At 30.0% G+C, this 14,935-nt stretch overlaps 2 protein-coding genes across 2 annotated transcripts; both read right to left on the bottom strand.

Moving 5' to 3' along the window:
* Positions 1 to 4,092: 4,092 nt before the first annotated feature.
* On the bottom strand, positions 4,093 to 4,918 carry LOC103502957 (transcription repressor OFP17). Its single transcript, XM_008467080.3, has one exon. The coding sequence runs from the start codon at positions 4,872 to 4,874 to the stop codon at positions 4,305 to 4,307; it is 570 nt and encodes a 189-aa protein (XP_008465302.2). The 5' UTR covers positions 4,875 to 4,918; the 3' UTR covers positions 4,093 to 4,304.
* Positions 4,919 to 6,670: 1,752 nt separating this feature from the next.
* LOC103502958 (probable serine/threonine-protein kinase WNK4) lies at positions 6,671 to 10,943 on the bottom strand. The gene is made up of 7 exons (XM_008467081.3): positions 10,148 to 10,943; positions 8,957 to 9,222; positions 8,652 to 8,875; positions 8,392 to 8,549; positions 7,992 to 8,301; positions 7,571 to 7,903; positions 6,671 to 7,445 (listed from the first exon to the last, which is right to left on the bottom strand). The coding sequence occupies exons 1-7, from the start codon at positions 10,247 to 10,249 to the stop codon at positions 6,901 to 6,903; spliced, it is 1,938 nt and encodes a 645-aa protein (XP_008465303.2). The 5' UTR covers positions 10,250 to 10,943; the 3' UTR covers positions 6,671 to 6,900.
* Between the last annotated feature and the right edge of the window lie 3,992 nt (positions 10,944 to 14,935).

Below are 14,935 nucleotides of genomic sequence, written 5' to 3'. Positions count from 1 at the left end.
CACAACATTGGAATGCGACGACTTAGAGAACTCAAGTGATGTATCCATAAGGGGAGTAGAAATATTGCCCTCAAGGAATAAGAATACTACACTCTCTTTCCCTTGACTATGATTTTTCTCATTGGGTTTTCCTAGCAAGGTTTTTAATGAGGCAGTTATTAATGTATAAAAATGATGTACTTTTTTTCCTTCACTAGGATTTTTTTCCATCGGGTTTTTTTCTAGTAAGGTTTTAACGAGACATTTATTTTTATATAATATGGATATCTAAGGGGGAGTATTGTAAATATAATGATATATTATAAATGTAAATATCCATAACCTACATAGGTTACAATTTTCATATAACTCTTACATTCAATTCCAAATTGTAACATTCATCCCATCAAATTCCATAATGTAACATATATCATAATATGTCCTATAAATAGAGGAATGTGGTGCCTTTGTAAGACACACCACAATTGAGTTCAATTGTATTCTTTTCTCCCTCTCTTCTCTATTCTTCTCTTTGTTTGTTTCATTATTCTTTATTTTACAACAATTTTCAAATATTAGCAAAATATATCAAAAAAATTTGGAAACTTATATAAATGTAACAAAACACCAAACTATTTACGGTCGTGTAAGAAAGTCGCAAATTTAGAAAAAATATTCTAGGTTTGCCTTCTCTTCCTCACGATTTCTCTGCGATTTCTTTCATCCTCTTCCTCTTCGATTTCTTTCATCGTCTTTCTTCTTTTCCTTCTTTTTTTCTGCGATCTCTTTCCATCATCTTTCTTATTTTTCAATTATTTTTTTACGTCGTTAAATCTTTCCATCATATTTCTTCTTTATTTTTTCACTCGATTTATTTCCATCGTATTTCTTCTTTTCTGATTTTGTGCTTTCTTTCAACCGTCTTTCTTCTTTTTTGATTCTTTTTTACATCGTTTAATATTTACATGTTCTTCTTTTCTGATTCTTTTTTACGTCGTTTAATCTTTCCATAATCTTTTCATCGTTTTTCTTCTTTTATTTTTTTTATGTGTTTACATTTGGGTAACCAAATCTAAACGATTGTGTATAAGACAAAGAATCTTGAAAAAAAAATCATTTAGATTGGAGTAGCCAAATGTAAACGATCGTATAAAAAAATAAAAGATTGTGTATAAAGAATCTTGAAAAAAAATCATTTAGATTGGAGTAGCCAAATGTAAACGATCATTTAGAAAAATAAACGATTGTGTAAAAAAAATAAAAGATCGTGTATAAAAAATCTTGAAAAAAAATCATTTGGATTGGAGTAACCAAATGTAAACGATCGTGTAAAAAAGTAAACGATCTAAACGATCGTGTACAAAAGAATTAAAAATTAAAAAAAAATCATTTAGATTTGGGTCCTTAAATCTAAACGATCGTGTAACAAAATTAAACGATGGAATTAAAAAGATAAATTATAGCATATCTAAACAATCGCGTATAAATTGTAGTCATATCTAAACGATCGCGTATAAATTGTAGTCATATCTAAATGATCACGTTGTAGGCATATCTAAACGATCGCGTATGAATTATAACCATATCTAAACGATCGCCATATCTAAACGATGACATATATATTGAACCATATCTAAACGATCGTGTATAAATTGTAGCCATATCTAAACGATCGGAAATATATTACACGCGCGTTATTGACGGAGAATTTTTGGTATTTTACACGGTGGGCCTCTGGGCTTTTTTCGTTTTTGGAATTGTTCTATACAGTGTAAATATTTTACTGTTTTTTTATATTTTTTAAAAGACCTCAAAAAATTTTATATTTTAATAATTATAGACCTTCTTAGACACTAAGGAAAGATTATTAGAGCCTATACATCAATAGAAATGAAGAGTTCAAGGGCCACTGACTCAAAATCTTGATCTTCCCTTTCTAATACAATGAATGACTGTAGGTGCCTTATCTTTATTTTGAATCTTGGTTTTATGACTCAGACTCAATGGAGAATGTGTTGGGCAATCTGGTCTCTTTCTTTAATAAAAGAGACCCACTCAAGACCCTCTACAATCAAAAAACTCTTGAAACACCAACTCTAACTCTTCAGGTTGAGGATTCCAATTAAAGATGACAATGACACAACATAACAAAGAAAGACAACAAAGTTTTGAAAGGAGGGAGGAGATAGAAAAATGAAGATAATACCTACATCACCACACACCTTGTAAACCAAAGTCTCCAAGTTTTTATTTTTATTTTATCCACTTATGAAGTTTTAAAATGTTAGAATTTTTTTAGGGACCTTTTAAAAAATATAACGAAGCGACAAAGTATTTATACAACCACGTAGTTAACAACGCGCGTAATATATATATTTGCTACACAACCGTTTAGATTTGACTATTGTTTGGTGTACGATCGTTTAGATATGACTACAATTTATTTTTAATTTTGTTACACGATCGTTTAATTTGATTACGCTTAAATTTGGTTACACGATCGTTTAGATTTGACTAAACGATTTTTTTAATTCTTTTACTACACGACCATTTATTCTTTTCAACACGATCGTTTAGATTTGTTTACATGATCATTTAGATTTGTTTACACAATCGTTTAGTTTTGGCTAAACGGTTATTTTAATTCTTTTAGTACACGATCGTTTCGATTTGCCTACCGATGATTTATTTATTTTTTTACACGATTGTTTACATTTGGTTACTTCAATCTGAATGATTTTTTTGCAAGATTCTTTATACACGATCTTTTAGATTTCACTATTTTTTGTTCATGGTCGTTTAGATTTGGTTACCCCAATTTAAACGATGTAAAAAAAGAATCAGAAAAGAAGAAAGACGATAAAAAGAAATCGCAGCGAAAAGAAGAAAAGAAGAGGAAAAGAAGAGGAAAAGAAGAAAGATAATGGAAAGATTAAACGACGTAAAAAAAATAATCAGAAAAGAAGAAAGACGATAAAAAATTCGAAGCAGAAATAAAGAAGAGGAAAAGAAGAAAGATGATGAATCACAGCGAGGAAGACGATGAAAGAATTGCAGCGAGGAAAAGAAGATATATGAAAGGGTAAATCTGTAATATTTAAAAAATAGCTAATTTTATGAGCTTTCTTACACGAGCCCGTAAATAATTTTGTGTTTTCTTACCTTTATGAAAGTTTCTTGTTTTTTTATTAGATTGTTGACATGTTTTTTTAATTTTATTTTTTTGTCTCAATTGTATAAATATTTTTCAAATAATTAAAAAAATTAAAAATGTATAGTTAATTAAGTTTTTGCTATTTTTTCGATTATTAAATTTAATTTTAAAATTCCACACCATAATAATTCTTTTTATTATTAATAAACATTACTTTTTATATTCTTTTAGAAAATCATTTAAATTAAAAATATAAAATTAAAAAATATAAAATATATAGATGAAATTAAAACAAAACTCAAAAACTTGAAAGGTAATAATTTGAAATACATGTAGAAATATAATGAACCAAAAATAGAGTGTCAACAGATCTTTGGTGGGGCAGAAAGAAAAATGTTACTAATTGTATATCATCGATTCGATGGAGAGTAGTATCGTTGTCAGGGTGAATGTCTTAAAAAAAGTTCCAATTTTTAATACAATTTTTTGAAGTTGAGTAATGAGTTTACTTTTTTCCCTTTTTGTATGCAAAAACTATTTGAGTATATAGATAGAATTGAGAGTTATAAAAGCATTTATCTATTTTTAACTATGTTTCAACAATTGGTTTGTTTATTTCAAAAAGATTTCACACCAAATTAATTTATGTAGAAAAAAGAACTTGATTTATATTTACTTTTTTTTTTTTTTTTGTGATGAGTACAACAAAATTTTGACGTATGACAACGGGTAGATATAAGATTTGAATCTTCATTTTAAGAAGTATATAAATTATATATCAATTACCGTCAAATGTACTCATTTTCACATTTATACTAATTCTTATCTCAATAAATTTGTTAATTAAGAGTTATATTCAAATATTTAATCTAAGATCCTTTTGTAACGAGAGTAAAATATATATATATATATATATCAATCATGGGAAGAGAGAATTTATGATATTAGGATGTGTGAAAAAACAAAATATTATTAGATTTTTTTTCTCCCACTAATCAATAACAAAGTGTTATTAGATTCATCCACATGTTTCTAAATTTGGAGGAGACAAAAGTATGGAGAGTTTAACGAATCTAATAAAATGTACTAAAAGAAAAAAAGAAATAGAACACAACCAACTGAAACCTCAAAGATATTACAAAACAAAAAAACTAGAAATTATTTGATTGATTCACTTGGGTTGAAAGTTTGGAGTAAAAGCTTGAATGTGTGAAGAAAACAAGTCCTTACAAAGCTCTCCATAAAATCTAGACACCAAATCAACAAAAACAGGGCACTTCAAATTCCTCCAACAATACAAAAGCTCTTCCACATCCATCAAATCCCTCACTTTCCCTTCTTCAATTATCATTTCCACAAGATAATTCTCAAAGCTCTTGCAAGCATCTTCCACCTCCTCCTTCTCCTCCCACGACGTCCCCGCTGCGACCTTCCGTCCCCTAATCATCGGAGATGGAAACAACAACTTTTCTCTACACTCATTATCTGAGCGTACGCTTTCACTTGATCTCAAATGATCTCTTACTCTTTCCATCTTCCCTACTCTTCGTAGCCACCGGAGCCAAGACCAAGCCCTTCTTCGAGGCTTGGATATGGCTCTAGAGTTGCGCCGAGGGTGTCGAGTCCAAAGTGATTTGATGGAGAAGGGCTTCTTCATTGGGAATTTGAAGAGATGGAGGAGCTTTGAACATGGTTTTGAAAGCTTGGATTTGAAGGAAACTAAGCCAACTTCCACTTTCATGTTTAGAATGATTTTAGTTGAAGAGTGTTGTTGAAGAAACTTGGATTGTTAGGTCATTTTTGTAACAAAAGGAGAGAGAGATACATATGAAGGGGAGGGAGATTTGTTAAGGATAAATTAGAAGAAACCTTTGTGGGGTTCACGTTGTTGCAAGTCAAAACGAAAGTGGCATCCCATCAAAAATGCCTTCAACTTCTATTTGTCTCTCTCCCTTCTTTGGACTATTTTTTAAAAAATTTATCATAATTTCATAAACATTAGTTTTTTTTCTATTCAAAGCATAAACGTTAGTAAAAATCATGATTAAATCGAAACATTGGTATAGTTTGAAGAAAATTAGAATTTATGTAAATCCATAATTTTGTAATGAATAGATAATATAATTTTATCAAACTGCAAAACTAAATTTTGATTATAAACTTTAAGTTATATGAATTAGATTTTACCAAATTTATAACTAAAAAATTATCAATTCCAAAATAGGTATTTTTCAATAAAGAAAGTAAAAACTAAATTGTTTGTCTTAAATATTTTAAAAACACCAAGTTTTGGCTATACTTACCAAGATATATATATATATATATATATATATATATATAATTGGTCTAATTTAATTTATCCCATGGGCCATGTCTCGTTGTTGTCTTACTCTTCTTTTTTTATTTTTGTTCATACAAAAGTTTATCTCATTGAATCACTATTTTATTAATATAACTTCAACACATGGTATCCCTTCAAAAATACCACTTAATTAAAAAAAAAAAAAGAAGAAGAAGAAGAAAAAGAAAAAGAGTTCAAACAAATTACCTAATTGAGAATTTCTTTTTTAAAAAATTAATTCCTTAATTACTATTTTTTTATCTTTGAAAGTATGGAAATTTGTTTTTCTTACTTGGCTGGGTTGCATTTGTTTCTTAATTAATGATGGAAAATGATTGGTTGTGTTTAATAATAATAATAATAATAATAATAATAATAATAATTTTTATTTTTAAGAAGTTTGTGTTTAATATTATTATTGTTGTTGTTAACTCTTCCCATTGAGATATATTTATTATTGTAATTATTGTTAACTACTGACCTTAAATTAGAGAGCATGCCCTGTTTTTAGGTTTGGATTATATGTGGCAAAAGCCAATTTGGCTGTGTTGCTACCTAACATTTATGGATTATAAATATATTCTTTTTTTTTTTTTTTTGTCTAATTTACCTAATCTCTCTTTATTCCAACCCCCATAAATATTTAACTCGATATTTAAGAATAATAATTAATTCGACAATACAAAATTAAAAAAATAAAGAATCACCTAACCATGAAATAATATATATACAACAAATATATGTGTATATTGCAATAACTTTTTTTTTTAAGAAGAAATTGTTTTAGAAATAAAATAAAAGGATTAACCAAGAGATAGATATAAATAGAAACAATATTGTAAGAAAACATTTTGGAATATAAATTTGAAAGTTTTAAATATTTGAACATCTAGTTATTTCTTTTGATATTTATGGTGCTGAGTCTTGAGTATGTTGAGGCCACTAATAAAATTATAACTTATATATTGAGTTTACCTGGATGGGTTAATTTACATGAACTAATGTTTTAATTATTTCTATGAACCTTCAAAGTTTTGAATAAATAAAACACGTATTACCATTCTATGGATACAGGAATGACATAGGAGACTCAGACCCATCGTTCACAATGTGATAATTATACTAAAGCCTAAAACTTTATGGAAAATTCTCTGAATTAAGTGATAGATAGGGATTTGCAAACAAATATAACACTGTTTCTGAAAGGAGGGTAGGCACCTTCATCTTGAAAACCAAGCACACACTAATACATACAAGGCAAAAACATTGTCATTTTTCATTTCATTTTCATCCAAATAACTCAGCCATATCTATACCTTCAATCCTCTTCTCTATCAGATTCTGACCCCAAAGCTTCAACTATTTACAATCAGCTCTTTAGCTCCCACATTTCTACAATTCTCCTTGAAGGATAACATTTCATTTTTCATGTTCTCCTTCCAACATCTTGCCATATAATATCGTCGTTTCTCCTCGTTCTTGCTACATCACTACTTCGGTTCCCAATCGGTTGCCTACTCGAGACCTTTTTGCTGGAAGAAACCTCACAAGGTGCTTGAAAGCCTATGCTTTCGACTGCTCCAACTGTCTTGAATAACCGTCTTCTATTCACTTCCTCCACTAAAGAACGATGCAGCAATTGGCTATGTACATCTACTAGTGATCTGTTCCTTGTTAATTTACGACCATCTGTTCCTCTCTTGTCTTTGCGACAAGAGGCAACTCCTTGAGACGACCCTGCTATCGCACATTGGCTCTGCTTGTATAGAAGTTGAGCCAAAAAATCCTTGTTTTTGCGGTTCTCAATAGGACAAAATCTTGAGGAATTGTGAATCTTATTGATGTTGTTATGTTGATCTATCTGGACTGAACTCATGCTGGTCTCGTACTCCTCGCTGCTGATATAATTCAAGTTGGAGTATTTTCCCGACACTGATGAGCATTGTGAACTGCTATCATCAAGCGTATCATCTGAAAATAGTGGTTGTGGCTTCGTGTCAATCAAATATGGCTTGAGCGTATTGTCCATAGTATAAAAGATAGATATACATTTTAAATGGCATCAGAACCAGTAAAAAAGGAAACTCGGGTCGTACCTGGAAACCAACTAAAACCATTTGAAATGTTTTGGTTTGTTCTTGGGGAGGAGATAAGACCCAAAGTTGTTGCTTGGGACGACGACGAGACCGAGCGGAAAGTATGATGAGATACATTATCATCTTCTTCTGCATATCTGAAGCTGAGGCTATGGTTGGTTAACTCACTTCTATTCCAGTTTGGAACCAGAGCTGATATCTCACCTTCAATCATGTCTGCAATTTCAAACGGCTCCCAATCAGAGATCTCCAATTCTTTCACCATCTCCATTGCCACATCTAATGCTGTGTCGTTAACTATGTCGAAAGGGAAGTATATGTTCCTAAGAGAGCCTACAGACAGGTCAATTATGAAGTAAATGCATCAGGTTTCAACTGTAAAATGTCAATACAGTTGAGTGAGAAAATGCGAGAAGTTAACCATCTTTATCGGCAGTCTGAACTCTAAGAAAGAGGGTATCGTCTTCGGGATTCAGCTTCCCTGTGATCGTCATGTTTGTCCTGCTTAAACCTTCACCCGAGTGAAAATTCTCCATCTCTTTGGCATTTAGAAATGGCTTCTGGTTTTGAGTCCTCCCCACCGATGAAGGTCTATTTCCATCAACTTTGAGAAAAGGATCAGCCAAGAGTTCCTTCGCAGACGCCCTCATCGAAACCGGCACCAAGCATTTCTTAATAAATCTCTGTGCATCCACATCTTGAATCTTGTATAATGCTGCTGGTAGCTTCCCCTGCAAAAAGAAAGTGTAGTGTAGGCATTAGATACTTGTTCCCTTCCAAGACATACATCAACTTTCGACTCTTGATCCTTGTTCCCTTACCGACGTGACTTTCTTGTAAATTTGTGCAGGATTAGAACACTCGCTATAAGGGTACTCCGAAGTAAGCATCTCTAGGACACACATGCCAAACGAGTAGACATCAACTAGCTCATTGTAATTCTCCTCGTACAATTCCGGCGCCATAAACTCTGGTGTGCCTGGAAAAAAACCAAAAGAATACAAAAGCTCTAGATTAATTTTCAGTCAGAAAACATTAGAATCAATCAGACTTTGGTAATGGAATAATGATGGACCCAAACCTATAACACTGTGAGCAGATCTGGAACCATGAAGTATAGCTGCAAGCCCCAAGTCACCAATCTTAACTTGCCCAAGATGGCCATTCACAAAGATATTATCACACTTCAGATCTCTGTGTATTATTGGAGGGTCATGTTCGTGCAAATAAATGAGTCCCTGTAGAATCTGCCTCGCCCAGCTCTTAATGGCTCTGATATCAACTCGCCTATATTTCTTTCCGTATCTGCCCGAGAAACAAGGACGTTGTTGACCATCAGATTAAACTGAACTTTCATTGTAGTAAAGGGTGTGGATCAAAACTTACTCTCTGAGCGTTCCAGAAGTAAACAGTTCAGTAATGAAGTTGAAGGTTTTGTGATCAACATCAATCCATGAGGTGTAGAATCGCATGATCGATTCATGCTTAAGTGTGCTAAGTAGATGAACCTCTGAATACAGCCGTTCCAAATCCTCGGGCGATCGGAGGACCTCATTGAGTTTCACCTGACTCCATGCCACCTCTATTCCAAGAAACTCATCAATGGCTTTGTACACTGTCTTCATGGCCCCTTTTCCCAAAACTTCTTCGAACTGTAATATATGTCCATGCAATTATCAGCAAAAAAAACTAAACCAACAGTTGTGCCATTCTTGCTTCCAAAGTTCATTCAACTTGTTACATCTTACATAGATCATGTTTGGCACATCAAGATTAATTCCTTTAAAATATAATTAGAAAAATCCAATACCCGTTTCTAAAATTAAGCTTATAAATACTACTTCTAGTGGATTTCTTTGTTTTGTTATCTACCTTTCCATGATGGTTTTCAAAGTCAAAAGTAGCTTTTAAAAAAATATGTTTTTGGGATTTGGCTAGGACTTCAATTAGTACTTTAGGAGAGATGAAAATTATTGAAAAGAAATTGTGAGAAAACAAACACACTTTTCAAAAACCAAATGATTGTCAAACAAGCGAGTTCCATAACCGACTTTTTCCCCTTACAAAACCAGAACAAGGGAGGAGCTATTTTTGAAGTACTTCAGTTCATCACTTCCAACAAAAGCAACAAGTTGTTCTCACTTAAAGCAGGAAACCACTAAAGCTTTCTCTAACAATTTAAAAAATTACATAAAAAGAAAGCACTTAGATTCAAAAGAGCTTAAGCAATCATCAAAGACCTTAAAATATTCCCAACATCAGAAACTATAAACTAATCATCATCAAAAAATGATTAAACAAAGCCAATTTCTTTACAAAACCTCAATCCAAGTTCCATGCAGAAACGAAAACCAAAAAGGGCAGCACAAGCAAGTTGCATATATAATAAACAACCCCATATGTATTATAGATATTCAGATTCTCGCAAAGACTTTGCTCCTTTCAATCAAAACTGCGATTAAACAATTAAACAAACAACTACTACGTAATACAAGCATTAATTAAACACAAGTCAATTAGAGGGAAAAAATGGATTGGAGAACTGAAAACCAAAGAAGATTGAGCAAAATTACTTACACGGCCGTAACGACATGTCGGATCGGTCTCGACGTACCCAAATTCTGATTTGCAATCATGGAGTTTGCTGCTGGGATTCCCAGCTCGAGTATTCTTTAACATAATGGACGAACAAACAAAGGGTCTAATAGAAAGAGGGAAAAAAAGGAAAACGAAAAAAAGAAAGAAAAAAGGCGATAATCAAATCGAGGGCACCGGTGGCGGCGAAGGCGGCGGAAGGATGAACTAAATGCCCGGCTTTCCGTCGTGATTCTCGTAGGAAAAGTGGCGGAATAAAACCCAAAAAAGCCTTGAATAATCAATTCTAAGCATAATACATCCCATCCCAACCGCCGTACTGGAGCGTTCGAAGTTTCCAATCTTCAAAACCATTTAGCTCGAAAGGTTCCAGTTCTGTAATATGTATAAGAACCTAACAACAGTATTTTGGTTTTGTGGGTTGTGTTTGGCAAGTGAGAAAAATGAAATTAAGATGGAAAAGAAAGGTCAAAATGAGAAATTAAAGAGAACCCAGATGAATTAATTAGGAATTGTTTGTTGGGTGTTTCTGTATTTAAAGAAAAACACTAGGGAACTTGAAGAATTGTGACCATGTTTGGCTGAAAGCATCTGCGGCTGAGAAAATGAGAAAGAGACGAAAAAGAAGAGGAAGAAAAAGAAGATGATGAAAGAGCAGAGCAGACGAAAAACAGAGATGGAGAATTTTGAAACGGAAACAGGAAAACAAAAATGAGATCAAACAACAAATTGTGGGGAATTATTCAAAATTCGGAGTTTATTTTATTTTGTTTGTTTTTATTTGAGAGTCATCGTAATATAGAGACAGAGATATTAGAGATGAAGACGGAGATGAAACGGAATGACACCGCCAGTGAACAAGACGCAATGGTGGGACCTTATAAAAAAAAATATTAATATTTCTAAAACAATTTTTCTCTTAGGGACGAATCAACTTAGAACAAAAGGACGAATCTCACCCAGATTGTTGAATGTCCAAATCTACTTTTAAGTGTCACGCAGTTGCATTGACGGTTAATCAAATGGTTCTAGATGATTAGTGAATTAGTTTTGACGTAAGAAACACATTCAAAATATGGCAATCACTTCTATAAGCGTGTCACAGATCTAATACAAAAAGATAACTATCTATCTTCTCACTTAAGCATAATCTCACACTTATAACTCACTAACTATGGATTCAATCCTTTCCTTACCATGCACCATCTATAACTATTATATTTCCTTAATTCATCCCTTTCTAGTAGTTCTTCAACACTGTCATCACATTGTTCAAGTCGATATTTTTATATGATTTCACCAAAAGTATCTAAGTAAGCACAACTACAATATCATACGAGTCCACCAATAAATTTGTTATTTCAATTATCATATTATAAAAATATTTGACCAAATTGCAACCATTTATTTCATACTCATAGTTTTGATTATACACTCTTATATGGAATCATAGTATACTACATTGATTTTAATTTGGTTTTCAAATACAATCTCTACCTCATATATTACTAAAAGTTCACACTAAAATTTCATAAATTCTATTTACCTTAGGACTAAATTGTTACGATTTGAAATTACAATAACTAATTTGTTATATATCAAAATTTATAAATTAAATTAATAAAAATTAATAGTACAAGAATTAAATTATTACAAACGAGTAAATTTTTAATTTTATGAAAATTTGGAGGCCAAAATTATTTATTAACTTATTTTAATTAAATCATCACACAATAAACTAATATATATAATTATACAAATAGGAAATAGCACTTTGTTACCATATAAACCAAGGGCTTGATTAAACCATACACATAAACCAACTGAAATTTTTTTTCTCAAAATAAACAAATAACAAACTTAAAAATTTGTATAAATTTAGAAACTAAAATAATCCAAAACTCAAATGATAGAAGCTAAAGCTTTATCTCATTTTAATTTTCTTTTAAATTTTTGCTTAGGTTACACTTTAGATGTTTTCTTTTTCTATATATATTTACTATTTAGAAATATTTTCAAAATAAAATGTCATTTTAATTTTAAATTTGGTTAATTTTCATAAATATAACAAACCACCACTAAAGTATTGACGTTCCTACAATGCCTATGAAATTAGCATTTTTTAAAGCTCTTTCGTCTTTTTCTCTTTTTTTTACGTCACTTAAATTTGGGTAACCAAATCTAAACTATTAAAAAAAAGTAGAATCTAAAACATATGTATAAAAAATCTAAAAAAAATCGTTTAGATTTGGGTCAATCATTTACTTTTAAGCATAATTGATGGTTGATATTTTTCATCGTAGGCCTAATTGTTCTATAAATATTTCGTGTAATATTTTAGAAAAGGTGCTTAAATTTCAACTTACAAAATGATTATATTTATAAAAAAAATATGAAACCATATTGATAAAAGTTTGGAGGGAATCAATAATTGTTAAAAAGAAAAAACTAAATCGAAAATAGTATAAAATTAAAAATGTGGCTCAAATTGAAATTTTTAAATCATAAACCAAATATTGACTTTGCTAACTAAACTTATAAGATTATAATAATTTAAGCGGTCATTCCGTTTTTTTTTTTTATAAAAATGATTAAGCATGTACACCAATCCCTTTTATTTGTAATTAATTTAGTAAACAATTTAATCTTTATACTTTAAAATTTAGCTTATATTTTTCTAAAAATATTATTCATATAGCTTATATTTTATGTAAAATATTATTAAGACTTCATTAATTTCACAATCTTTAAAAGCAACACTTGATTTTGATTGAAATTTTTCTATCAAAAATTAAATCGATTCAAAAGTTTTAGATTAATTCTCACCATTTGTTCATGTAACATAACCGTTAATTCATTTGTTCATGTAACATAACCGTTAATTATCTTAATTATCTGCATTCGTGAAATCCTTTACGACTATATGCACCAATAAAATGCTATAAAAAAGTTTGTTTGTAAAAGGCGAATTTTGAAACTGAAACTTATCACACAAACACTTGTAAAAAATTGAGTGAATGGTATAAAGTTAAAAAAAAAAAAAAAATTGTGATTAAAAATGAGGGAATATGGTATAAAGTTAAAAGAAAAAAAGAAAAATGATTAAAATTGGTAGGAGTTAAAAGGTAAATGTAAGAGTGTACAGGTAATGGATGTGTTGACTTTTAGTGAGATGCCAGATCAGCCACCTTTTAAGCAAATAGTGATGAGTGGATATGTGCAATATGAACCACCTAGGATGGTTCTTCCATCAAATCTACTTTTTTGTTTCTATTTTTCATTCCTTTGTATTTGTGTCTCCACATCTTAATTGCCAACTGTCCCCACTCAATCACACTTTTAGATAAGATGGTATTTTTTTTCCCTTAAAAGAAAGATTAGACATTTATGTGTTTGAATATTTGTCTTTTTTAAAAAATAAAATGTTGATTTTTCTCATAAATTATATATACATATATAAGTTTATCTTCTTTCTTATGAAGAGAAAAAAAAAAAAACCATCACTTTTGAAAGATAGTTAGACTACCTATGTTGATGGAACGATATAACTACCTATGAACTAAAAATATAATAATAAATATGAAAGATATTTGCATTCTCCTTTTTCATGATCGTATAAATATAGTTTGTAGGTAATTGGTAATTATCAAAAATAGTAAATTTGATAAAATATTTATAAAGTATAACAAAAAATTTCAGATTTTATAAATAATAGACAGTGATATGATTCTATCAGTGATATTGATAGACAATTTATTATATGTTATGAATATTTTAGTTTATTTTGTTATATTTGAAAATACTCTTTTATAGTTTGATGAACTCAAATATAAATTAAAAAAAAAAAGTCATTTTAGTACAACGTTCAAATTTATACATTCGTTAGAAGCTAATATCCGACTTTCTTAGCTAAATTTTAATTTAATGACTCGATTCATGGTATGAAGTTCATTTGTCAACATGGTATGAAGTGACCTATATTAATAGTTATTATATTATCATAATAAAATATTGGTTGGTTGGCTTGTTGGTTTCAATTTTTTTTTTTATTGTTATTTTTGGAGCTATAAATCATTAATTAATTAGTTAATATTTAATAAATTTGAGTTTTAATTGAAAAACTATAAATATGCCCTTTACTCTCTTACATTATTTTAGAAAATGTGGGTGATTTAAGCAATACATCTTCTATTAATATTATTTTCTTTTTTTGTGCTATGTCTAATTTTGAATGTTATTAGACTATGAAATTAATTGACTGTCCTAAGTTGTTTAAAACTTTATTTTGACATTTCGTAATATTAAAATTTTATTGATATTTTTATGCATGAATTTTGGTACATTTTTATATAAAATTATCACTCAACAAAACGTAATAAACAATAACAAAGGTAAATATAATATAAACAACAAACATTTTAAGCCGTTCTGAAATAAAAAATCTTCGATTATTTATATAAGTATTTCTAAATATATTGTCTTTTAAAATCTTGTTAGAAGTGTCCATCAGCATATTAAATTTTAGTTGTGCAATTCTTCTTCTACATCCTAATGAACTCTATCATTTTATTTTAATTCATTAAAGGATTGATTTCAATATTTTAAATGCAAAGTTGAATTTATTGATTCATATCTTCGAATAAATAAAATAATAGTCTCCAAAATGTTAGATTAATTTAACACGTTTGTTTCTGTAAACAATTGGTTTAATAGTTAGGCAAGTTTAATATATCTATGAATTATTACGTAAATAACAACTTTATTTTCCTC

Source organism: Cucumis melo, chromosome 11 (assembly GCF_025177605.1).
Source record: "Cucumis melo cultivar AY chromosome 11, USDA_Cmelo_AY_1.0, whole genome shotgun sequence".
In the NCBI taxonomy this organism is placed as follows: Eukaryota; Viridiplantae; Streptophyta; class Magnoliopsida; order Cucurbitales; family Cucurbitaceae; genus Cucumis; species Cucumis melo.
This window is presented reverse-complemented; position numbering and strand designations above follow the sequence as displayed.

Bases quoted from the DNA above. Each gene is read 5' to 3' on its own strand.
- LOC103502957 (XM_008467080.3), bottom strand. From the start codon at position 4,874: ATGAAAGTGGAAGTTGGCTTAGTTTCCTTCAAATCCAAGCTTTCAAAA.
- LOC103502958 (XM_008467081.3), bottom strand. From the start codon at position 10,249: ATGTTAAAGAATACTCGAGCTGGGAATCCCAGCAGCAAACTCCATGAT. The intron at 8,550-8,651 runs GTTTGGGTCCAT...GTTTTTTTCCAG, and splicing joins ATCTGCTCACAGTGTTATAG to GCACACCAGAGTTTATGGCG. The intron at 7,904-7,991 runs GTTAACTTCTCG...ACCTGTCTGTAG, and splicing joins TCAGACTGCCGATAAAGATG to GCTCTCTTAGGAACATATAC.